The sequence below is a fragment of the Carettochelys insculpta genome, chromosome 29, assembly GCF_033958435.1.
Source record: "Carettochelys insculpta isolate YL-2023 chromosome 29, ASM3395843v1, whole genome shotgun sequence".
NCBI lineage: Eukaryota > Metazoa > Chordata > Testudines > Carettochelyidae > Carettochelys > Carettochelys insculpta.
In genome coordinates, this window is record NC_134165.1 from 12490940 (window position 1) to 12516199 (window position 25260).

General features: G+C 50.9%; 1 protein-coding gene across 1 annotated transcript in view; it reads left to right on the plus strand.

Annotated features, from left to right (window-relative positions):
- Window positions 1-1911: 1911 nt before the first annotated feature.
- LOC142003450 (uncharacterized) overlaps window positions 1912-25260 on the plus strand; it is a 37308-nt gene continuing 13959 nt past the window's right edge. The window contains exons 1-9 of the mRNA XM_074980407.1: window positions 1912-2517; window positions 3221-3435; window positions 4738-4798; window positions 5983-6078; window positions 7539-7703; window positions 7951-8076; window positions 10292-10512; window positions 11474-11508; window positions 11606-11908. Coding sequence (XP_074836508.1) covers window positions 1912-2517; window positions 3221-3435; window positions 4738-4798; window positions 5983-6078; window positions 7539-7703; window positions 7951-8076; window positions 10292-10512; window positions 11474-11508; window positions 11606-11908 — 1828 coding nt within the window. The remainder of the gene's footprint in view (window positions 2518-3220; window positions 3436-4737; window positions 4799-5982; window positions 6079-7538; window positions 7704-7950; window positions 8077-10291; window positions 10513-11473; window positions 11509-11605; window positions 11909-25260) is intronic.

Here is a 25260-nt window from a genome sequence, read left to right on the forward strand (position 1 = left end):
CAGGGTGTGAGCTGCCTGCTCTCCTCATACCGAGCAGAGTCTTTGCCAGTAGTTGCATTCAAACTGTCCGAATCTGGTTTCTGTGTCTCAGAGGGGTACCCAGGTTAGTCTATATCTGCAAAGACAACAAGGAGTCCTGTGGCACCTTAAAGACTAGCAGTTTTGGGGGGCATCAGCTTTTGTGGGTCAAAACCACTTTGCCAGATGCATCTGACAAAGCGCTTTTGCTCATAAAAGCTGATGCACAAATAAATCTGTTAATCTTTAAGATGCTACAGGACTCTGTTGTTTCTGATTTATGAGTAATTCCGCTGGCCGAGATTTTCAAAAAGTTCTACTAATTTTCAGGGACTTTTGTCTTTTGAGATACCTTCGGGGGACTGATTTTCAAACACAGGCCCCCTTGACCCAGCTCAAGCCCCGAAACATCAAGATGACCAAAATTGCAAGCAACTTTTGAAAGTCTTGGTCATTCCATTGAGCTCATTTATTTGAGTGAAAAGGGGCAGCACCGGACTTGAAACCTGAACACTGGGAATTCCACTAGGGAGACAGCAGATCGTCACTCTATGTGCACAGATTCCTGGAAACCCACAGTTGGGCATCCTAGTTTTGCAGATCAGCAGGTGAAAAACAAGCACAATAAAATCAGAGCCCCACTCGCTTATTTTTAGGACTGGCCCTGAGTGAGAAATCCAATAGAATTGAACAGGAAATGCTAACCTTTCTGTAGGTTTTTATGTAACTCCTATAAAATGTAATAGATAATTCCATAGGATGGATCAAACAGATGGTAGAAGTCTCATTAGGTACAGAATTGCATTGACTATAATATCCACAGCTGGTGTAGTTCCACTAACGTCAAGGCTGAAACATCTTTCTGATCCACCAGAACTTGAATAATTTCTATAGACCTCCTACTGATTTCATTCCAGTTCAAATCTACAGCGCTTTTCCTTAAGGGGCAGTCAAATATGGTAATACTCTCTCATAGGATGTTTTTTGCAATGTCCGTGTTCTGTGGTGAAGTCTACAAGATTTCTTTTGAAACGTGCGGCTACATTGATTCTTTTGTGAGTGTGCAAGAACGAGGCGGTTTCATCTTTGAAAGCCATTGCAGTGTTCCTTTGCAGTTCTGTTTGCCATAGCATTAAAAAATATTTTTTTAAAAAAAAGCTTTAGGCTAAGATTTCCAAATTTGCCTGGAGGTTTGGCTTCCCCATCTCCCGCTAACATGAGCGAGAGTTGGTCATCGACATTCCCAAGGAATCTTGGAAAATCTCTCCCACCCATAGACACGCACACCAGCGCTGTAACAGCTGAAGCTGGCTGTCCTTCAGCAGGCTCAATGTCCTCTCCCATAAGGACTGGCAGCCTCTCGGCCACATGAAGAACCTGCGCTCAGACCTGCAAAGACTTGAGCATTAAAGTCAATGGCATTGGTCAAGCGGGTAGAGCGGCTGGTGCAGTCTTTTACTGGGGCTTGATCCAGCTGCTAGTCCTGACAGATATGGCCGACCTCTTCATGCCAAATCTCATGAATCAGTGTTGCAGGATCAGGCCCACAGTCTCAGTTAATTAAAAAAAGAAAAAAGAAAAAAACCCCCAGCCCGCCTGTGAAAGGACAAGTTAGAGCACTCCGTTACTTTCTTGCCCACAAACAACACATTTTTCAGCTCCCGGCAGCTGCCTAGGTGTGTTTGACAAGACAAGTCGCTGCAAGGTATGTCAAGCCCATCGACGCTGTGGGATCGTCTTTGCATCCATGCCAAGGGCTTGGAGCAGATAAAAGAGGAGGCTCCCCGCTCTCGCCTCAGAGGGGTTTTGTCTCCTTCACTCTCTGCTCTTCTGCAGCTTTATTTCCTGCACTTTTCTTCCCGCTCTTTTCGTGTGCAATAGAAAGGCGCCACCATGAATCAAGTCTTCACGAGGAAATCAACCTCAAGTAGCACCAGGAACTTTAGTGCAGGCTCCGCTGGCCTGGGAGGTTTTGCTGCTGGTGGTGGCGGTGGTGGCAGAAGAAACTACAGCTCCATGTCTGTCTCTCGAGTCGGAGGAGGAAGAGTTGGTGGTTTTGGTGGCGGTGGTGGTGGTGGTGCCGGCTTTGCCAGCCGAAGCCTCCATAGTTTAGGCGGAAATAAAAGAATTTCCTATGGTGTCGGCGGTGGAAGTTTCCAGAGCATGTACGGTGGTGGAGGATTTGGTGTTGGTGGAGGAGCAGCCAGTGGCTTTGGTTTCGGTGGTGGAGCAGGCGCTGGCTTTGCCCTTGGTGGAGCTGGTGGCTATGGGTTCGGTGGCGCTGGTGGGAGCTTTGGGATGGGTGGTCCCGGGTTTGGTGGAAGGGGTGGTCCTGGGTTTCCCGTGTGTCCACCTGGTGGCATCCAGGAAGTGACTGTCAACCAGAGCCTCTTGGCACCGCTCAAACTCGACATCGACCCGGAGGTCCAGAAAGTGAAAGTGCAGGAGAGAGAGCAGATCAAGACCCTCAACAACAAATTTGCCTCCTTCATCGACAAGGTGAGCCCTGGCTCTGAATCCACAAGCTGCCTCGTAGCTTTTCTGGGTAGTGAGGTGTCTTCAGAAAAAAACAATGGAAAGGCAGCCTGTTCTGTATGTACGGCTTGTCTTGGCAATTTCCGTATTCACCGAGGTTTAGCCAAAGGTGGTGGCTGCTTCTTCTTAGCAGAAATCATTAAAAGCTAGGGTTTTGCTTCTCGAATTTACCTTCCACAGAGACAGGCTGGGCAATGATAAACTGCTTTTAAAATCCTTCCTAACGTTGCCCTGGATAATAAACCCCTCAGCTAGCATAATTTGCTGGATCTCCATTGGACTCAGGAGGTCACATTGATTGAAAGCAGTGGTGGATCAGGGGCCAGATGGTCAAGGAGGTTTAGGCACCTAAAGGCAGGAAGCTAGTGGGGGATGCAGAAGGATCCAGTAGGTAGGTGCCTAGCCTCCTTGGGTGCTTTTGAAAACACCCCCTTGGCAGCTCCCTATGCCTTTCAAAATAAAGGTGTATTAGGGGTTTAAATGCCATTGAAAATTTGCCACCTGAGCCCACAATTCGCATAGGAAAAGGACCCATCATATCCTCCTTACTCACCCCACTCTCTCTCTCTGCCCTGAAACAAACAACCCATCTTTTTCTCCCTCGTGGTTCGGTGGTTAGTTTGAATGAGTTTCAGCCCGTGCCTGTGGGTTCTGTTTTTTCCACCAGGTCCGATTCTTGGAGCAACAGAACAAAGTATTGGAAACCAAATGGAGTCTGCTTCAGGAACAGGGTCAGACCACAGTCAGACGCAACCTGGAGCCTCTTTTTGATGCCTACATTAACAACCTCCGGAGGCAGCTAGATGGCCTGCTGGGGGAGAAAGGAAGGCTGGACTCTGAACTGAGGAACATGCAAGATCTGGTGGAGGATTTTAAGAACAAGTAAGAAATGATGCATTGAAATCTAGGCTATTGGTAGGCATGGAAAGGCAAGGCAGATATTTCATATTGTACTGAGAATACACTGGACATCATGGGCATGTGCTGAGGTCAAAGTCAATGCATACCCAAAGCCAGATTCTGCTCTCTGAACAGCTGGCTCTAATTCCATGGAAATCCGTGGAATTACTCGAGTGTAACAGAACTCAGAATTTGACCTGCCAAAGTGACTTAAGTGCCATTTTCAAAATCGAGTCCTGTTGATTTTTGATTTGTGAATGGGACCGTTACTTAGGCACCTAAATCCTATTGGCTTCCAGTGGGTCTTAGGCACTTTTGAACATTTCACCCCACTGCGACAATATCTTCTCTCCTATTTACAAGAAGTCTTCGTCCTATAAAGCATATTAGGTACCAAGACTTGCCAAGAGCAGATCTGAGATAATTATGCTTGAGGATCAGAAATGTTAAGGTAGATGTGTTCTTAGGAAGCTGCATGTTTACCTAACACTCCTATGAAGTGGGGGGCAGTGCTAGCACCCCTTGTTAAAGATGAGGGGTGCAGGCAAAGAGGTAACAGTTCCAGAACACCCAGGGGATTTAGGAGCATATGCCACTTTAAAATGTAAACCCCAGGGGAGTCCATCAAAGTTACGTGGTAAGTTTGGAGCATGACAAGGATTTGACCTGAGGCTTCCTAACTTACATGCCAGCCTCCCACACACCAGAGCATTTCCCTCACGGGCAGCTATTGGTGAAAATGCTCCAATTAATCACTCCACTTTGTGGATTCTGCTCGAAGCCTTGATGCCATTGGCTAAGCTCAGAGACGCAGTGGAGGGATTTTCAAAGAGAGAGGGTGGATCGAAGCATCCAGTTCCCATTGTCTTTCCATGGGAGGCGAACTCCTAATTCTCTGGATTTGAAACCTTGCCCCGCAGTTCCTGTAGTTTGGAATAAGCTTGGCTTGCATTAGAGAAGTGTGGGACTGGAAGGGTCTCAAGAGCAATGTTTGCTGGTTGCTGGGGGGAGCTGCCTAGGAGAGATTCAGGTACTGCCCAGCTGATTAGCAGAGTGCCTACAATGGGCAGCCTGTGTTTCTATTGGTGGTGTGCAGTCACACATGCTTTGGTGCATATAACAAAATTTATTCCACCCCAGATGGAAAAAAATTAGAGGGAACCCGGCTCAAAAGGTCATGTATTCCATCCTCCTGCACTCAAGGCAAGGTCTTGGCTTGTTTCTGCTAGTCACTCAAGCTGACAGGTCCAGATCCAACACGCTCTCTCTCTTTTATCCCAACAGATATGAAGATGAAATCAACCGACGCACCTCTGCGGAGAATGACTTTGTGGTGCTCAAGAAGGTGAGTAACCCAGAGCCTCTCATGGGCCTGAGTCCCAGAGTAACCTGCAGAGCCCAGCCAAAACTGGGGTTGAGGGGGGAGAGCTGTGAAACCCCAGCCCCTACTCCCTCAGGGCCTGCCTGAGACTTAAAGCTCCAGCTGGCAGGGGAATGTGTAGCAATAAATTGTGGGTGAGAGTAACTTGACATAGCCTTGGAAACGAACCCCCTCGGGGCTGAGGCTCACAGCTCCCTCCTTGCCAACTGCATGCTTTTTACAAGGAAAGCAATGGCTGGCAGATATGTCATGCAGTAAATCCAGTAGCCCCACCCTCGCCTCTTGCACCTAGAACGTTTGCCACCCCCCAAAGGGAAGCAGAACCATGCAGTGCCGAAAGGCTAAGAATCCAGCCAATGGAAATGTTGGTGGGACAGACTCAGAGTTCTCTCTGATTTTTCCCATCCGTGGGTGGAATACATTTTGTTCTGTGCGTTGAGGTATTTGCTGGTGGTGGGCGCTCTGCTAATCAGTTGGGTGGCACCTGGGCAGGCTCTGTTTCTGCCCCCCACAATGCTTTATGCCCCATCCCTGGCACCTTGGGATCGGGCGGTTTGCCCTACATCCACACACGCCCACACTGGGGAGGAGCCCAGGGATCTGGAGCAGAGGATGGAACAGCCAATGTAGGGCACAAATTGGGTTCTCCACCTGGCCTGTTCTTGCTTTCCAGCCACTTCCAGTCCTGACTGTGACACCTTGTGTGCCAGCCACTTGGGTGCAGCAGGGGCATGAAACAGGGCCCCAGCACCTGGGCAGGGAGCACTGGCACACAGGGTGGCAATGGGTGAGAACTCTCTAGGAACTGCAAAAAGAACTCCCAGGATGCCCCTGCCCCATCCAAGTAGCTCCCTTGATCACCTTCCTGCTACCACCACCTACTTCCACCCCAATCACCAACACGTGGATTGGAAACACACTTCCCCTCCCACACCAAGTGGTACAGCCTCAGTTCTGATCCCAGGTGACCATCCACGGCCACAGAAGATGGGACAGGACTGGCCCTTTAAGGACCCGCGTTAGAAGAACTTGTACGTGGCCATAGTGCAACCAGAGGTGGTCATGTTCTGCTTCCATTGGTGACAGAGGGGTGGGATATTGCTCTTCTCTCCTGGAGAAGTCCGTGACCTTTGCCTCCTTTCCTGTAGGATGTGGATGCCTCCTACATGAACAAGGTCGAGCTGCAGGCCAAAGCAGATGCGCTGGCAGATGAAATTAATTTCTTTAGAGCTCTGTACGAAGCGGTAAGCAGCTGTCCTCACTGTTCTAGAAGCATAGAGAGCCCCCCGCCTGACTTCACTAGATGCTGATGACTGGGGGTGGGGGGGAGCCAATGCCTGCCATTTTAATGATCCCCTTTAATATGGGACTTGTGTCCCTTTCACACGGTCCATATTCTCCGGTGTATGTCTCCTCCAAACACCTCCGTAATAGAGGTAACTGCTAATATCCTCATTTTGCAGATGGGAAACTGAATCTGAAGCACTTGCCCAAGGGCACAGAATTAAACCTGTGTCCTATATTAGTGCTTTAACCATTGCACCATACTGCCTCCGTTAAACACACACTCGTATGGGCTTCTGTAACAAATCTCTCATGATGTGTTAGCAGCAGGGTTTGAATTCTGAACCTACAGCACAGAATGCTGCTATTCAAACTGCAGGACTGGCTTTTCTGTTGATCCTGGTCATCGATGAGTTAGCAGCAGACAGGTCACCTAGAATCTTGGAAAAAAAATCAAAGGCAGGCCAGTCTATCCCATACATATGGGGCAGGTCTAAAATTTTTAACCACACCCTTTTTTTCTGAAAAATGCATTTTTCACTGCAAATGAGATATTTTTTTTCCCCGTGGGAAAATGTCATTTTGTTATTTAAAATTTCAGTGGTAAAATTTTCAAACCTGTTTGTTTTGTTCCACTTTGCTTTTCAGGTTTGTGTTTTAAAAAGTCGCTGAATGGTTTTAATTCAAAAAAAAATAAAATTTAAAATTCTGGATTTTTATTACATTTTGAAATTTTCCATGCCAAAAATGAGGTGTGTGATTCAAATAAATGAAAACAAAAATTGGATTGCTTTGCATTTTCAAATTTTCCACACCAAAAAAAACCCAAAACATTTTGAATGAAAAATTGTTGTTCTTGGAGGGAAAAAAAGCCGGTGATATGACTAGGTCTCTTATTACTTATTAGGGGTATTATGGTAGTGCCTTGGCCTTCTAGATCAGGACCATATTATGCTAGGCACTAAATGTTATGTATTAGATGTATTACGGAAGTGCTTAGGATTTGTCAAGTCACAGACCAGGATCCTACTGTATTTGATGATGTACATTATTTATTAGGACTATTATGATAGTGCCTCAGCACCCCCATCACAGATCAGAACCCCACTGTGCTAGGCACGGTATGTTATTTATTAGGTGCATTACAGTAGCACATAAGATTCCCCAAGTCACAGACCAGGATCCTAATATACTTGGGGCTGTACATTATTTATTAGGAGTATTATGGTAGAGCCTCAGTGCCCCAATAACAGACTAGGACCCTGTTGTGCTAGGTGCTGTTCGTTATATCTTAGGCATATTACAGTAGCGCATAAGGGCCCCAAGTCACAGACCAGGCAGGGATCTCAGGACAACTGGTACCTGCCGGCTGCCAGCTCTACAGACTATGCAATTGACTTTGGTGTTACATCCCTCACAGGAACTGAACCAGATGCAGCAGCAGGTCTCTGACACCTCCGTTGTCCTGTCTATGGACAACAACCGATGCCTGGACCTGGATAGCATCATCCGGGAGGTCAAAACTCAGTACGAGGATATTGCAAACAGGAGCCGAGCCGAGGCGGAGTCTTGGTACCAGACCAAGGTGGGTAACTGTAGGGCGACCATATGGACGGGGCAGAGAGGTGGCGCTTCCTGGCTGCACCAAGCTCCAGGCAGCTGCTGCCTCCTCACCCAGCCCCGGAGAAGCAGCGGCTGTGGGTGTTCCCTGCCTGGAGCCCTGGGGAAAACAGCAGCAGCGGGTGCTCCCGACCCAGAGCCCTGGAAAAGCAGCAGTAATAAGTAACGGGTCATATGTTCTCCCTCCCCGCTGTTTTATGTCCGATATTTAGTTCGAGGAGCTGCAGCTCACCGCCGGGAGGCACGGGGACGACCTGCGCAACACGAAGACTGAAATTTCCGAGATCAACCGGATGATCCAGAGGCTGCGGAATGAAATCGACAACGTGAAGAAGCAGGTGGGCTGGATTCTCTTGGTCCCAGGGGGCAAGTGAGCAGTTGGGTGTGAAGCTCAGGCCAGAGCAGGGGGTTGTTTAAGGGCTGAATAAGGGTTTGGCTGCAGAGTTCGGACCTGGGAGGACAGTCAAGGTGAGTGCATGGTGGCTGTTGCCATAGCATGGCATGCCCTTCTTTCTGCATGCATGCAATAGCTCTGGATGTAGTGGTTTGAGCATTAGCCTGCTAAATCCAGCAGTGTGAGTTCAATCCTTGAGCTGGCCATCTAGGGCAAAATAGATTTTTAAAAAAAGGGGGATGGTGCTTGGTCCTGCCAAAAGGGCAAGGGATGGGGCTTGATGACCTTCCAAGGTCCCTTCCAGCTCTATGAAATGTGTATCTCCATATATTATATTATATGTTTATACTGTGACCCAGGGTATACGGACATACCTGAGCTAGCTCTGATCTAGTTCAGTGGACTGGCAGCAGCAGTAAAGGTCATAGCAGCAAGGGCTAGCTATGAGACCGAGGCTGGTTCAGATAGCCCATGCAGGGCTGAAGAGGATCTTCACCGGGCCCTGTGTGGTGCTGGCTCTGGGCCCCTGCAAAGGGGTGGAGCCTCTGACAGAAGGGCAGAGCCTTGTGGCAGGGTGAGGGCTAAGGCAGAAGAGGTAGGACCTCAGTTGGAATGGGCAAGGCTGGGGACTAGCCTCCACCTGCCAGCCCGTCGGTGCCACTGGGACTACCCGGCATGCATCATCTGGGTTCAATCTGCAATTTAAAGGACCTGGGGCTCCAGCCACTGCTGCTGGACCCTGGGGAAGCTGCCCCTTTGCCCCCCTTCCTGCTGCGTAGGCAGATCTGAATCCCTGCTGGTGTTGCTCCATGCAGCAAGTTAATACGTCCATGTATCTCCACCTGTGACTACACCGTAGACATGTCCTGAGAGACTGGCCAACGATCCCATAGGAAGTCTGTAGCAGAGCAGTGGCACTGTGACTGGGCACTAGGTACCACCCTTCCTAGGGGCATCTCTTCACTACCCACTGGATCCAGCAGGAGTCAATTTGTCAAGTCTAGTCTAGACGCGATCAATCGACTACCGAGCGCTCTTGCATCGACTTGGTACTCCACCAAAACCAGCAGAGTAAGCAGAGTCGAGGGGAAAGCGTTAACTGTCCTCTTACCCTCGTGAAGATACTGCATTGAGCAGACCTAAGTACAGCAACTCCAGCTACATTATTCACATGGCTGAAGTTGCGCAAAGTAGGCCAAAGACCCACAGTAATGTAGATAAGACCTCAGAGAGAAATTTAGCAGTGATCAAACTTCGTGCCAGCTAGAAAAACTGGAAGCAGAAGAGATCCTAATGGAGAAATGAAGTCCCAAGACATCTGAGCTGCGTCTACACGTGCACGCTACTTCGAAGTAGCGGCACCAACTTCGACGTTAGGCGGCGAGACGTCGAAGTTGCTAACCTCATGAGGAGATAGGAATAGCGCCCTACTTCGACGTTCAACATCGAAGTAGGGACCGTGTAGACGATCCGCGTCCCGCAACGTCGAAATTGCTGGGTCCTCCATGGCGGCCATCAGCTGGGGGGTTGAGAGATGCTCTCTCTCCAGCCCCTGCGGGGCTCTATGGTCACCGTGGGCAGCAGCCCTTAGCCCAGGGCTTCTGGCTGCTTCTGCGGCAGCTGGGGATCTATGCTGCAGGCACAGGGTCTGCAACCAGTTGTCAGCTCTGTGTATCTTGTGTTGTTTAGTGCAACTGTGTCTGGGAGGGGCCCTTTAAGGGAGCGGCTGGCTGTTGAGTCCGCCCTGTGACCCTGTCTGCAGCTGTGCCTGGCATCCCTATTTCGATGTGTGCTACTTTGACGTGTAGACGTTCCCTTGCTGCGCCTATTTCGATGTTGGGCTGAGCAACGTCGAAGTTGAACATCGACGTTGCTGGCCCTGGAGGACGTGTAGACGTTATTCATCGAAATAGCCTATTTCGATGTCGCAACATCGAAATAAGCTATTTCGATGTTGGCTGCACGTGTAGACGTAGCCCTGGAGAACAAGGAACCATGGGAAGGGGGAATGGATGAAAGGGATGAGCTGAGGTTAAGGGCACATTGCCTCAGGCCACCCCAGCATGAATGAAGATTCTCATTTGCCGGACCCAGAGCGAGCGCTCAGGCTCACGCTTGGTAGGCCCATTGAATAACACTTCCGTCTTTCCGGTTTGCAGTGCGCCAACTTGCAGGCGGCCATTTCTGAGGCCGAGGAGCGCGGCGAAATGGCCCTCAAGGACGCCCGAGCCAAACTGGCTGACCTGGAAGATGCCCTGCAGAAGGCCAAGGCCGACTTGGCCCGCCAGCTGCGGGAGTACCAGGAGCTCATGAATGTCAAGCTGGCCCTGGATATCGAGATCGCCACCTACAGGAAGCTGCTGGAAGGAGAGGAGAGCAGGTGGGTGCATGCTGCAATGTAATAAGCGAATCGCTCTGAGCGCTGGATGTGAGACTGGATCCCTAAGCAGCATTATTCAGGGTCTGTCTGCACAGCAAAGGTGGGGTGCAACATCCAGCCAGGTTTCGCCACTCTTTGTAGTGACCTGGGTTGTTCAAAGCAGCGTTGGTCCTTTCTGTTCCTATTTTGTCCCTCCTTACTTGGGAAAAGGTAGAGGCCAACATTCCCTCTAATTTTTTTTCCCTCTGGGGTGGTGTAAATTTTGTTATGTGCACTGAAGCATGTGCAGATGTATACCACCAGTAGGAACTCATGCTGCTGCCTGTGACACGTGGGCTGAGCTAATCAGCTGGGTGGCACCTGAATCTCCCCTGGGTGGCCATGCAAGCGCTCAGCTTACAGGGAACACCGATAGGGTTGCCACCCCTGCACCTCTTTAAATCAAGGCAGGGGGGCCTTTCTTAAAAGATATGCTCTGGCTCAGCCAGGAATGGCAGAACCCCCTGGTGAGGTCCACAAGCTGGGACTAGATGATCAGACTAGATGCGTATAGGTTGAACCTCTCTAGTCCGGCACCCTTGCGACCTAACCGGTGCTGAACAAGAGAGTTTACCAGACCACAGGAGGTCAATATTGTTTTGCAGCATTACCAACACTTCCACTGCTACTGAACATGTAGAAGGGGCAAATTACAGCTGAACAGCAGCACCGAACACTGACTGCCAGGACTGGTGGCTGGAAACAAACTTTATAGGCCCACAGGAAACTTGGCCACACCCATGATAAGGGGTTGACCGGATCACTAAAATCCTGCTGGACCAAGGAAGTTGATGGACTAGGGAGGCTCAGTGGCCCCTTCTGGCCTTATTATACATGAATCTCTCTGTGTTCATCATTGGGTGTCTATGACTTGAGGATGTCACTTACCTCCTTTCCTTCCTGTTTCTCTCTTCCCTGACAGGCTGGCAGGAGAAGGAGTCAACCCCGTGAGCATCTGTAAGTGACTCGCTCCCTGCCCTCTCACTGACTTTCCCCAAAGGAGCCCTTGCCTGGGATTTGGGAATCTGAAGTTGTTGCGCTTGTTGTCTTGCAGCTGTGGTCAGTTCCTCGTCCACCACGGGCTATGGAGGCGGAAGCGGGCTGGGAGGAGGATTCGGCGGTGGGCTTTCCCTAGGAGGTGGCGGCGGCGGCGGCGGCGGCGGCGGCAGCGGAAGCTACTTCGGAGGTGGCAGCGGACTTGGCCTGGGTAGCGGGGTCGGCGGATACAGCTACCACAGCGGGGTCAGCGTCGGAGGTGGCGGAAGCAGCTTCAGCTCTGGGAGCGGCCGAGGCCTGAGCACTGGAGGAGGCGGCAGCTCCAGCGTGAAGATCGTCTCAAAGACCACGACCAGCAAAAAATCTATCAGATAAAGAGGAGGACCCCGGCCAGCCCTGCATGAATGAAACCCTGTTTCCTACCCAGTGAATGCAAGTGCAGCCCTTGAAATCCATTGTGTACATAGCTGAGCTAACCCCCTCTCTCTTGGCCTTTCACCTTTTCCCCATGGACTGGGCACTGCCAGACTCATCCCATGGGAATCAGGAAAGTTGTTGGCCAAAGCAAGCCATTTCCTGAGCATCTGTTGCAATCCATATCCCCGGTGGGCTTCTGAAAAGCACAGAGGCCAGGCCGTATGCCCGATTCAGCCAGGCTTGAATTTTAATTCCCATTGGAATCATGTACTTAAAGAGAAACTGGCATGCTTTGCTGAATCGAGACCGGTCTGAGCCCCGCTGCTACATCAACCCATCGCTCACACCTGATGGGAAGGAGTGTTTGCCTTTCTATGCTATGTGAACTTGCCTGGGATGTATGTGGTCTGAAATCCTTTCCCGTCCGAGCACGTTCACGTAATTGACAATAAAAAGAAAAACCGACAGCGGAATTACAAATCCGGCTGTTCTAGCCAAAGAAAACAGATACACGACGCGCTAATCGGATCAGATCCGTGCCCCAACATGTGTTCTGGAGCTTCAGGTGTGGCCTGCTGGCAACTTAAAAATATCTTCAGTGTTGTCATTTTTGTGAGTGAGTGAGCTGGTGGAAAAGGTGATTGCTTTTTTTTGATGTATAAACTGCAGCACTGATTTCTCATTCCTTGTCCTCTTAGCAACAGCCCCTTGACTCCCGGGCGTATGGTACTGTATGTCCAATAAAGCATCTGTCATTTTTAAACAGTCTGTTTCCCTCTGGCTTTCCTCTCCAGTGATGTATTAACATAGCACCAAGTGTTTTCCATAGGAGAGTGGGCTCCCTTTGCCAACCTGGGTTCTGTGGACCCCTGGGGGTCCATGAGGATATTGCAGGGGATCCATGAAAAAAAAAAGATAAATAAAAAGGATCATAGAAAATGCTTTAAATAAATTGCAAAGTCACAATCTATTATTATTTTTAAATTAAATATCTTCCAATAATGTTGTTAATGGCTGGCTGGAAATCTAGTTTGTGGTTTCCATTCCAATTCTGACTAGAATTGGCTTTGATAGGGGTCCGCAAACCTCAGAATTGTGGCGGGTGATTGGAGGTCAGCACTAGTGAAAAAGTTGGGGACCACTGCACTAGACATCTATAAACATCTAGCAAGGGATGATCTCTGTCTTGAAGAGCTTATAGAGTCTAAGGTGCAGCTGGGACGTGTTATTCCCTGGCTGAAACAAAACAGCAGTGCAGGATAAATGCCCAAGTACAGTCCCAGGCGAGATGCTGCGTACGTACACGGGTGGTGTTGAAGCACAAGACTTCTCTGTATTTAGGCGGCTAACATTCAGCTTTACTGAATTCAAAAAGGCAACAGATGAGCGAAACTGGACACTAGTAAAACCAGGTCTAGCAAGGCTGTTTGATGCAGCTAACTCTAGTATTTTATACCCTTACACAAACAAAGCCCAGTGTCAGAGGCAATTAGTAAGAGAATCGTAAATCACTTCTCAAAGAGAAACCGTTATCAGAAAAGAGAAACAGGTACTAGGGAGCTGGAGCCTTGACTCCAAACAGTTCATTAACGCATTCCATAGAGCTCATCCTTCCTGCTATTCCCAAACAGGTCAAGGAAAGTACAGGCTCTTGTGTGCATGCAGAAGTAAGGGATGTAAAATGGCTTTTTATACAAGATGGTTTCCACAGTGGCTAGCCCCAGTCGGTGTCTGTGCTGCTGTGGCTATGCAGAAATGTTTAGTGCACTCACACATGATATTCCCTCTAATTGTATTCCATCAATGAGCAGATTTTTTTCTGGCCTGGTGCGGAATAATTTTTAATGTGCGCCCAGGCATGTGCGAATGTGCACCGCCTGCAGAAACAAACCTAACTAGGGGCTGCCCTGAGTGGCCACACAAACACACAGCTTACAGGGAGTGCTGTTCACACACTGCGGCTAGCCAAGCTGGAAATTACACGTCTCAGATGCAGTGCAGACATAGCCACAGTGTAAAGAGATTAAAAGCAGGAGAAAGGGCGAATCATTACCTTCCATTTTCCAGATGGCGTGACCTGCTCAAAAATCTCATCCAAGACCTAGGGACTGTGAATGGCACTCAGGTCTTCGGACTCACAGGCCAGGAGGTTAACAAAAAATATTCCCCCTTTTCCCTGAAATTGCACATCTGTGAAGATGTGAACTAAGAGGAGGGGTTTGATTCGCACAGACCAAATGTCTCTCAAGGCTTCATGCATTAAAGCTCATTGGCAAGTCTAAACCACTGCAAACTTCTCCCCTCCAAATCCTTGGTGGTTAGTGGAAATGCTGAAGGAACCTGAAATACACTGACAAAATCCACTGCCTTCTGGTGAAGAAGTTGTGGAATACATGGGGCACTGGTGATGCCACCAAGCTGGCTCTTTCTTAGCTGTAGCTACCATGGCTGATCCTTCACTGAAAACAACCCACTCCTTCCCTTACTGGAGTTTGTTTTGAACAAAGGCTGAGCTTTCCAAAGAGTCTCGGGGAAACTGGAGGCTGGATTCCTATCCAGCCCGCTTAGGTGATCAAAAATCTCAAGTTAATGTAACCCACACACCTAGGCGGGTGGGCCCTGCCTCATGTAGTGGCATTTAAACCACTTACACAGGGAAAGTGTCTCCTCTATGGCCTTAGCCAAGAGCCAGCTGGCTTTAAGCTCCAGCTGTAGAGGCTCCTGAGCCAAGCCCCAGAGGTCCCATCTTTGAGCCTGCCTGTCAGTGGTTACACATGGGGGCTCTTTTGAGATTGCAGCTGGGTCTCTGAAGCGCCGGATGCCCTTCCTCAGTTGCGCAACCCACGCACCTACCTGGGTCAGGTCCCATGTGGTGGCATTAGACCACTTACACGGTGTGATGGGGTTCAGGGGTCCCCCTGCACTGCACCCCGTCCGCTGGCAGGAGAGACTCTCACTCAGCAGGTACAACCGCAGGTTTATTAGGCAACAGATGTCCAGTTTCTCACAGAAGCAACAGCATAGCAGCCAGAGACAGTCCTTCCAACCTGTCCTGGGGAGAAGACCCCGAGGGGTGCCCCTCTGGGGTGTAGCTTTCCCCCTCCTCCGGCTGGCTGCCTTCCAGCTCTCCCTCTTCCTAGCCTCTAACTCCCGCCCCCCGATTCAAAAACCCAGCTCAGCTCCTCCCTGCTCTTTGTTCAGGCAGAGGTGTCACCTGCCAGTTGTAGCCCCAGGGTCATCCTTAGCCACTGGGAGCTGCTGCTTGCCTCAGACATCCAGCCTGACTCACACATGCACTCCCCCCACTCCATCACATCTCTCCCCCCTTCCAGACCGCACTGAGCGGGGTCACTTAGCCAGTGACCTGGGGAAGTTCGGGGCCCTCCCTGCGTGACAGGGCATCGGCTATGGTGTTGTTGTTCCCCTTGACGTGGACCACCTCCATGTCGTAGTCCTGCAGGAGCAGACTCCACCGCAGGAGCTTGGCGTTGGCCCCTTTCATGTGATGCAGCCAGGTCAGGGGTGAGTGATCGGTGTACATGGTGAAACGCCGTCCAAACAGGTACTGCTGCAGCTTCCCCAGTGCCCACACCATGGCCAGACATTCCTTCTCTATGGCCGCGTAGTTCTGCTCCTGGGGCAGCAGCTTCTTACTCAGGTACACGATGGGGTGTTTCTCCCCTTTCTCATTCACTTGCATTAGCACCGCCCCCAGCCCCACGTCTGAGGCATCGGTGAACACCAGGAAGGGCTTGTTGAAGTCTGGATTTGCCAGCACTGGGGCCCTGACCAGAGCCTCCTTCAGCGCACAGAGAGCCTCTTGGCACTGCTCAGTCCAGACCACCTTGTCAGGCTTTCCCTTTTTACACAGCTCTGTGAGGGGGGCTGCGATGGAGCTAAAGTGGGGCACAAACCTCCGGTAGTACCCCGCCATCCCAATGAAGGCCTGAACCTGTTTCTTAGTCTGGGGTGTTGGCCAATCTCTGACAGCCTCCACTTTAGCTGGCTCTGGCTTTAAGCAGCCGCTGCCCACCTTGTGGCCCAGGTAGGTCACCTCAGCCATTCCCACCTTGCACTTCCCTGCCTTGATAGTCAGCCCGGCCTTCTGGAGTCGGTCCAGCACCTGCTTGACCTGGGACACATGGTCCTCCCACGTCTGGCTGAAGATGCAAATGTCGTCCATGTAAGCCAGGGCAAAGCTCTCCATCCCTTTCAGTAGCTGGTCCACCAGACGCTGGAAGGTAGCGGGTGCCCCCTTGAGGCCAAAGGGCAGGACCAGGAACTCGTAGAGCCCCACAGGAGTGATGAAAGCCGACTTCAGCCGGGCATCTTGGTCTAATGGCACTTGCCAGTACCCCTTGGTGAGGTCTATGGTGGTGAGGTAACGGGCTCCCCCCAGCTTGTCTAAAAGGTCATCAGGCCTGGGCATGGGGTAGGCGTCCGAGACAGTGATGGCGTTAAGCTTGCGATAGTCCACACAAAACCGAACAGACCCATCTTTTTTAGGGACTAACACCACGGGAGAGGCCCAGGGGCTGGACGAGGGTTGGATCACCCCCAGAGCCAGCATGTCTTCAACCTCCCGCTCTATGTCCTGAGCCGTCCTCCCTGTGGCTCTGAATGGCACACACTTGATAGGGGCGTGGGTGCCTGTCTCTATTCGGTGGACAGCCAGGTCAGTGTGTCTGGGTCTGTCCGAGAACAGCTGTTGATGCGAATGCAGCACCTCCTTGATCTCCGTCTGCTGGGCAGGGGTCAGCTGGTCTGAGAGGGGAATAGACTCCAGAAAGGAGCCGGCTCCAGTCCTTGTGAGTAAATCCACCAAGGGATCATCCCCCTGCCCCTCCCAGTGTCTGCACACGGCCAGCACCAAGTTCTGTCTGTCCCAGTAAGGTTTCATCATGTTCACATGATAGACCCGGTGGCTGTGGGCCCGGTTCGACAGTTCCACCACATAATTCACGTCATTTAGCTGTTTGACAACCTTGAAGGGCCCATCCCAGGCCGCTTGCAGCTTGTTCCGCCGCACAGGTACAAGGACCATCACTTGATCCCCGGTGGCATAGGCTCGGGCCCTGGCGTTACGGTCATACCAGACCTTTTGCTTCCTTTGGGCCATGGAGAGGTTCTCCCTGGCCAGGCCCATGAGCTCGGTGAGTTTTTCCCGGAAGGTCAGTACATACTGTACCACTGACTCCCCTTCAGGAGAGGCCGTCCCCTCCCACTCTTCTCTGAGCAAGTCCAAGGGTCCCCGTACCCTCCTTCCGTACAGCAGCTCAAATGGGGAGAACCCCGTGGATTCCTGGGGCACCTCCCTGTATACAAACAGCAGGTGGGGTAAGTACTTGTCCCAGTCATGGGGGTATTGATTCATGAAGGTTCTCAGCATCTGCTTCAGAGTCCCATTGAACCTCTCCACCAGCCCATTGGTCTGCGGGTGGTAGGCTGTGGCCCAGGTGTGCCGGACCCCACACTTGTCCCACAAGCTTTGCAGTAGGGCCGACATGAAGTTGGACCCCTGATCTGTGAGGACCTCCTTGGGGAACCCCACTCTGCTGAAAATGGACAGCAGTGCATCTGCCACGGTGTCAGCGTCGACAGAGGTCAAGGCCACTGCTTCTGGGTATCGCGTGGCAAAATCTACCACTACCAAAATATTTCTTCCCCGAACGCGTTGCCTTGCTGAAGGGGCCCACTATGTCTATAGCCACTTTCTGGAAAGGCTCCTCTATGATGGGCAGTGGCCTCAAGGCAGCTTTCCCCTTGTCCCGGCTCTTCCCCACCCTCTGGCAGGGATCGCAGGACAGGCAATACAGACGGACAGCTGCAAAGATCCCTGGCCAGAAAAAGTTCTGTAACAACCTTCTCCTGGTGCGGTGGATCCCCTGGTGTCCTGCGAGCGGGACATCATGGGCTAGGTACAGCAGCCTGCACCGGTACTTTTGGGGAACCACCAGTTGCCTCTGGACCTTCCATGGCTCCGCTTTGCGTCTGGGAGCCCATTCCCAGTACAGGAATCCCTTTTCCCACAGGAATCTCTCCCTGCAGCCCTCCCCCAGCTGTGGAGCTGGGCTGAGACTGGCCAGTTCCCTCAGCTTCTGCAAGGAGGGGTCTCTCTGCTGCTCTGCCTGGAATTCTTCCGCTCGGGCAGGAGCGGATGCTACTTCCCCATCCCTGCCTGGCTCCAGCACCCCTGGCCTGTGAGATCTGGTTTTTGGGGGCCCCCTTTCTCTCAGGGTTGGCCCCTGTGGCTCCTGTGACTTTGGCTGGGCCTGTACCCCTGAATCTGGGGAGCACAGCCCTCGTTTTCTTTGGCTACGGGTCAGGACCAGGGCACGAGGGCGTTCACCTTGCCAGTTCTCCAGGTCAGCCCCCATCAGTACATCCGCCGGCAAATGGCTGTGCACGCCCACTTCCTTGGGGCCTTCCTTCTTCCCCCATTTCAGGTGCACCCTCGCCTTGGGCACCTTGAAAGGGGTCCCATCAATTCCTGTTATCGTCAGGTGGGAATCGGGTATCATGCAGCCCGGTGCCACCAACCCAGGTCGGGCCAGCGTCACGTCAGCGCCTGTGTCCCAGAACCCCATGACCTTTTTCCCGTCTACCTCGAGGTGTTTGAGACACTTGCTCCACAGAGGCAGTGCCGCCCCCACTCTGTAAACTGGCCTCTGAGCATTTGGTCCCCCTGAGGAGCTGGTCTGTGGGGCGGACTCAGCCCAATCCGAGTGTCCATTGTCAGCACCACCCGCCTTGGCCGCCAGCCCCTCTGGCTTCTGGGACCCCACCCAGTTGATTCCATGACCCCCCGGCCTGCTCAACCTGTCTGGGAGCCTGGGGCACTGGGCTGCTCTATGCCCCTTTTGCCCACAGCGATAACAGCCTGGGTCTTGTTGTGTCCCTCGGGCCGGCTGCTCTGTCCGGGCTCTGTTTGGCTCTCTGGGGGGTGGGTGGCTGGCCCCTCTTTCCTGGGCTTGCCCAAGAGGTGGTCCCCTCTGTCGTACAGTTAGGGACCGGTCTCTCTGAGATTCTCAGTTTCTCCAGGACTCCCTCTCCCTCCGGGACTCCCTCTCTCTCCGAGACTCCCTCTCTTTGTGGGGCTCACATTCAAACCTGGCTCGGCTGTTTGTGAAGTCATCTGCCAGTTTCCCTGCATCATGTGAGTCCCCTGGCTTCCGGTCCACGAGCCACACCCTCAGGTCAGGTGCGCACATCTCGTAGAATCGCTCCACGACCGCCAGCTCGATCAGGTCCTCTACGGACTGGACTCCCATTCCGAACGCCCACTTCTGGTAGTATTGCTTCAGGCGGGCAGTTGTATCTACGTGGGTTTCCTCTGGCCTCTTCTGCGCCTCCTGGAACTTCTTCTTGTACATCTCCGGAGTCAGCCCGAACTTATGCAGCAGGGCCTGTTTGAACCGTTCATAGTCCCCAGGCTGCAGCCCCACCAGCTGGCTGAGCACCGCTGCGCCCTTCCGGCCTAGCAAGGGGGTGAGGTGCTGGAGCCACTCATCTGGGGGAACCTCATGCAACTCACAGGCTCGCTCAAAGGCGGTAAGGAACTCATCCATGTCCCCTGGGTCCTGACACTGGGCCAGCACACGCGTCTCCAAGTGACTGGCCACCCCGAGCCGTCTGGCCCTCTCCCCACTTACCGCAGCTGGGGCCTCTTGGCGTCTCGCCTCTGCCATGGTTCGCTCATGCTCCCGCTCTCGCTCTCTCTCCTCCCGCTGTGTCTCTTGTAGCTGGCGCTCGTGCTCACGCTCTCTTTCTCGTTCCTGGCGCTCGTGCTTACGCTCTCTTTCCCGTTCCTGGTGCTCCAGTTCCTTTAATTTCACCTCGAGCTCCAGCCGTCGCAGCTCTGCGGCGGGGGACTCTGCCCGCGATGGACCACCGCTAGCTGAGCGCGACCTGGCGGGCACCGCGTCTGTCTGACGGCGTCGAACCCCTGCTCCTGTCAGAGAATCCGAAACGCTTCCCGAGGCTGACCAGCCACTTTCTGCCGGGACAGGCTCTGCCCCCCCCGGATCGGTCATTCTCTTCCAGCTGTGCAATCAGCTGGGCCTTGGTCGCCTTCCCCACGGTCAGGCCCCTCTCTCTGCACAGCCCCGCTAGCTCTGCCTTCAGGAGTCGGGTATAATCCATCTCCCCGCTATCTCCCGGGGTAGCCACTCACCAGCAGCAGCTGCAGGAATGGCTCTGTTCCCCCTCTGGCTCTTGTGAGACTCCTTCCTTCTCTGGTGCTCAGTCAGCCACTGCTGGGAGCTCATCCATGGGTGCAGTGCATCCCACTCCTGACACCAGTGTGATGGGGTTCAGGGGTCCCCCTGCACTGCACCCCGTCCGCTGGCAGGAGAGACTCTCACTCAGCAGGTACAACCGCAGGTTTATTAGGCAACAGATGTCCAGTTTCTCACAGAAGCAACAGCATAGCAGCCAGAGACAGTCCTTCCAACCTGTCCTGGGGAGAAGACCCCGAGGGGTGCCCCTCTGGGGTGTAGCTTTCCCCCTCCTCAGACTGGCTGCCTTCCAGCTCTCCCTCTTCCTAGCCTCTAACTCCCGCCCCCCGATTCAAAAACCCAGCTCAGCTCCTCCCTGCTCTTTGTTCAGGCAGAGGTGTCACCTGCCAGTTGTAGCCCCAGGGTCATCCTTAGCCACTGGGAGCTGCTGCTTGCCTCAGACATCCAGCCTGACTCACACATGCACTCCCCCCACTCCATCACACACGGCGGCTGTGTTGAGTAGTAACAGAGGAAGCCGTGCTAGTCTATACGCTATCAAAACAAAAAGCAGTCAAGTAGCACTTTAAAGACTAGCAAAAAAGTTGATTAGGTGAGCTTTCGTGGGACAGACCCACTTCTTCAGACTGGTCTGAAGAATTAAATGTTTTCTAGTAATGTCATGAATCACTGTCTGAAAATCTGTATTGTGGTTTCGTTTTTCATTTAATTACATGTACATAGTGACTAGAATTGGCTTTGATGGGGGATCCGAGAACAGTCTGGGGGGTGATTGTGGGTTCACACTAGTGAAAAGGTTGGGAACCACCTGAAGAGTTTAATAGGTTGTATACCAAACAGCTGAGGTGGGGAAAGTACCCAAAAAGTTGCTTGAGTAAAAATGCAGCTGCTTTTGGAGGGGTTGAGGATGTACTTAAGTGCAAGTAACTGGTGTCCCTCTGGAAAAATAGTTGAGTAAAAGTACACACACACACACACAGAGAGAGAGAGAGAGAGAGAGAGAGAGTCTCGATTGTACTAAAAATATCAGGAAGTGAAAGCAGCTGCACTTTTACTCAAGTAACTTTTTGGGTACTTTCCCCACCTCTGCTGAATAGGATAGCTGGAGCACTCAGCTAACCTCTGTACAGGTTTATAGACGCCAGAAGGGGCCACTCTGACCAACTATCAGAGGGGTAGCCATGTTAGTCTGGATCTGTACAGATCCGCATCTGATGAAGTGAGTCTGTGCTCACGAAAGCTCATGCTCAAAACTTTTCTGTTAGTCTATAAGGTGCCATCTGACCAACTAGTTTGCTTTTCTGTCTCCAGGCCAGAGAAATTCCTGCAAATAATTCCTAGGCCAGACTGAAGGAGGGAGTTAGAAGGAGCCTTTGAAATGCTATCATCTAGATGGGGGACTGAACCTGCAGATCCACAGCAGCGCAGCCGTTAATAAAGACTGTGGTAATTGACTGGGGCGAGGAGATGGAGGCAAAGTTACCTTGCAGAACGCTAAGGTCCAGTGAAGGTTGCTGCCTCCAGAGAAGACGTGGAGAAGGGAGCAAGTCATACCTACAGATCTGAGCAATTAAAAGTGCAAGTATGTGGCCTCCAGATACTGGTAGCAGGTGGGACGATGCTCTTAAAAGACTGGATGGCAATGCCCTGTGAATTTCATCCCACTTTGTTCCTTCAGGAAGTGAGGTTTTGGTCCCCCCACACTGAAGTTGTGTACATGCACCAAAAATATTATTCCCCTTCTCCTACTTCCTGGTCTTATGGGTGTCTTGGAGAAATGACCTCCTGCTATGAAGTATCAGAGGGGTAGTCGTGTTAGTCTGGATCTGTAACAGCAACGAAGGGTCCTGTAGCACCTTATAGACTAACAGAAAAGTTTTGAGCATGAGCTTTCGTGAGCACAGACTCACTGATGAAGGGCCACAGGGCCCTTCGTTGCTGCTCCTGCTATGACTGTCCTTGCCCTGTTCCCTGTAAGCTGAGCACTTGGGCAGCCACCCAGGAGAGATTCGGGTGCCACTCAGCTGATCAGTAGAGTGCTCACAACTGCCAGCAGCCTGTGTTTCTCCTGATGGTGCACATGTGCCCATGCCTCAGTGCATGTAACAAAATTTATTCCACCCCAGAGTTAAAAAATGAGAGGGAACACAGATTCCTACCATTTTTAAAGGGCTCTTCCACAAGGCACTGAATTATCCTTGCTCCTTAATTTCTACAGGAAAAAATAGGAAGGGGCAAAGCATGTATCCCTCTCCAAATCCAAGCCATACACTCTTCTGTATCTCACCCCATCTGTGCAACCATGTCCCTACGGAGACCCCTCCTCAAGCATGGGTCAGAGAGCATGAATAGGGTGACATTGTCTGACTTCCTCTTCCCTGCAGGAGGGGTGCGATCCTTACCAGGATGTTGGAGGCATGATCCATTCTGGAGCTTGGGTGGAGGCTCATTGACAGATTTGAACAGCTGTGATGCAAAGAAATGGAAGGCGTGTCTGACACACACACATCCCTAAGGTAGCTGTAAGTAGCTTAGCTGTTGAGCCATCTCTGCTGTCATTATGAAGGTCTTGGGTGAGGCTAGGTGTGGTCTCTGACGGAGGTCTGCTTTACTCCATTGCTTTTTGCTTTGATCCTCTTTTGAGTGTCTAATAATATTCACTTTACTGAGGATCTTTTTTCTTTCCCAACGGCTGGTTGGGAAATGCCGTTTTCATCTCTATTTCTGAGAGAAAATAAAATCATAATTTCCCAGATAAAGCTGACAAAAAGTCTTAAGTGAAGAAAAACTCATTAGGAATGTTGCCATTTTATTTGAAAATCCCCCAAAGGGGGTTCAGCTTTTGATGAAAATGAGATTTTTTTCCCTCCTAGGAAAATTGAACTTCGAAAAAGGATGAGACAAATTCAAGGGTAGGTCTACACAGTCATGGTGAGTGTGCAGAAAGCAAGTAAGTGCTATTTATTGCTTCTCGTAACATACGAACACGGGGCCACCAAATGAAATTTGTAGGCAGCAGGTTTAAAACAAACAAAAGGACACATTTCTTTGATGCTGGAGGTCAACCTGTGGAACTCCTTACCAAACGATGTTGAGAAGGGCAAGACTATAACAGGGTTCAAAAAGAGCTAGGCAAATTCATGGAAATTCAATGGCCACTAGCCAAGCTGGCCAGGGCTAGTGTCCCCAGCCTGTTTGCCAGAAGCTGGAAATGGGTGACGGGATGGATCACTTAATGATCACTTGTCCTATTCATCCTCTCTGGGGGGATGTGGCATTGGCCACTGTTGGAAGACAGGATTCTGACTTAGCTGGACCTTTGGTCTGATCATGTTTGGCCCCTCTTAGGTTTTTATGAACTTGTTTTGCTGGAAATTTTCACTGCATAAAAAAAATCATGCCAAAATATCCTTATAGAAATAGAAAATTGTCAACCTGGTTTAATTTTTAAATCTGAGGCTGATTTAGGGATAGGCATCTTGCTCTACTTCCAAAGGTTAGGACAACAAATTTCTCTGTAACAAAATGGGAAAAAGGTTCTAACGGTTCTTGACACTAGGCATGGGGTCATCCCCAAAGGGTGCTTGCTCCAGCCAATAAGAAGCCAGGAAAGACTAGCTCATTGTGAGAGAGGGGCAAATGGGAGGGCAAAGGCTAACAGTCAAAGTGGTCAGGAAATTTTGAACAAAGGATATTGTGTAGACAAAAGTTGATTTAATGGAACTGAGCCATTTCACGCAAAAGCATCGGCTTCAATTAGCTGAAGAGGGAACACGACACATTTCTCAATGATATTCAGGACGGGTTTATCTACAGTCATAAGGGGTAAGGCTTAGTGACCCAGGAAGTCCCCTCTTCTGCACCCCACACTCCTACGAGTTTTCTCAAGTAATAGTTTTATTTTTTTAATTTCTAAAACATCAAAAAAGTCCCAGTTTTGCAATTAAAGCTCCTCTTTTTCTGATGAAAAATGATTTTTCATTTTGTGCAAGCTAATGAGAATATCAACTTCTTCAACAGTTCATCTCAACCAAACACGTCAAAACAGTCAAAACACGGAGCGTCCACTGACCCCAACCAAAAATTTTCTTGCAGATTTGTGAGCTCAAGATTTTGACTTTTCATCATGATTGTGGAGGGGAACGTTACTGGAAATCTCTAATCTTTGTGAGCTACCAATCCCCTGTCTGAAAAAGGAGACGGTAAATACATTTGTGATCATGACTTTAAACAAATAATTGGGTCTTTTTTTTTTTGCTTTCTCGCCTGCATGACTTGTTCTAGTATTAATTTATGGTGATTTTGAATGAGGTATATATCATACCAGAGGGTGTCTAGAACAATAAACAGGCAATTTGGTTTGGGAACATAAGAATACCGAATCAGATCAAAGGTCCATCTGGCCCGGTGTCCGATCTTCCAACGGCCAATGCCGAGTGCTACAGAGGGAATGAACAAGTAATAATCAGTTGATCCATCCCCCTTTGCCCATTCCCAGCTTCTGGCAAAGAGAAGCTAGGGACACCTTTCCTGCCCAGCCTGGCTAATAGCCCTATAAGGCTTTGGGCTTATTACTCCACACAGAGGGCTACCGCCAGCCCTGACGCTTGTGCTGAGACACAACAATCTCACGCTTGCAGCTGCAGAAGCCTATACTCTTTCTAGCACACAATGGCCTTACGCACCATGCAACAATTTGCAGAGTCAGCCTAGAGCTCTGGCTTCACCCTTCTGCTGGCACAAGTGGTGAAGAAAACAGCATAGCTAGCACTACTTTGATTTAGGTTTCTCCTGCATCAGACGAAATCTCAGTGGGTGGGATCAGGCCAGTCTTTGCTCCCTTTACAGGGATGGACTGGGAGCAAAGTTATGTCTACACGTGGAGCGAACGGTGGGATTCCCAGCTTGCACAGGTGTGTTCACTCTAGCTCTCATTGAGAAAGCAGGCTCAAAGACGTACATCCCATAGGAGTAGGTGGGTTTGCATTCAGGGCAGCTATCCAGTGCAGTTGCTCTCTGCTACTAGTGAACTGTGGATTCACTATTACACGTGCACGAG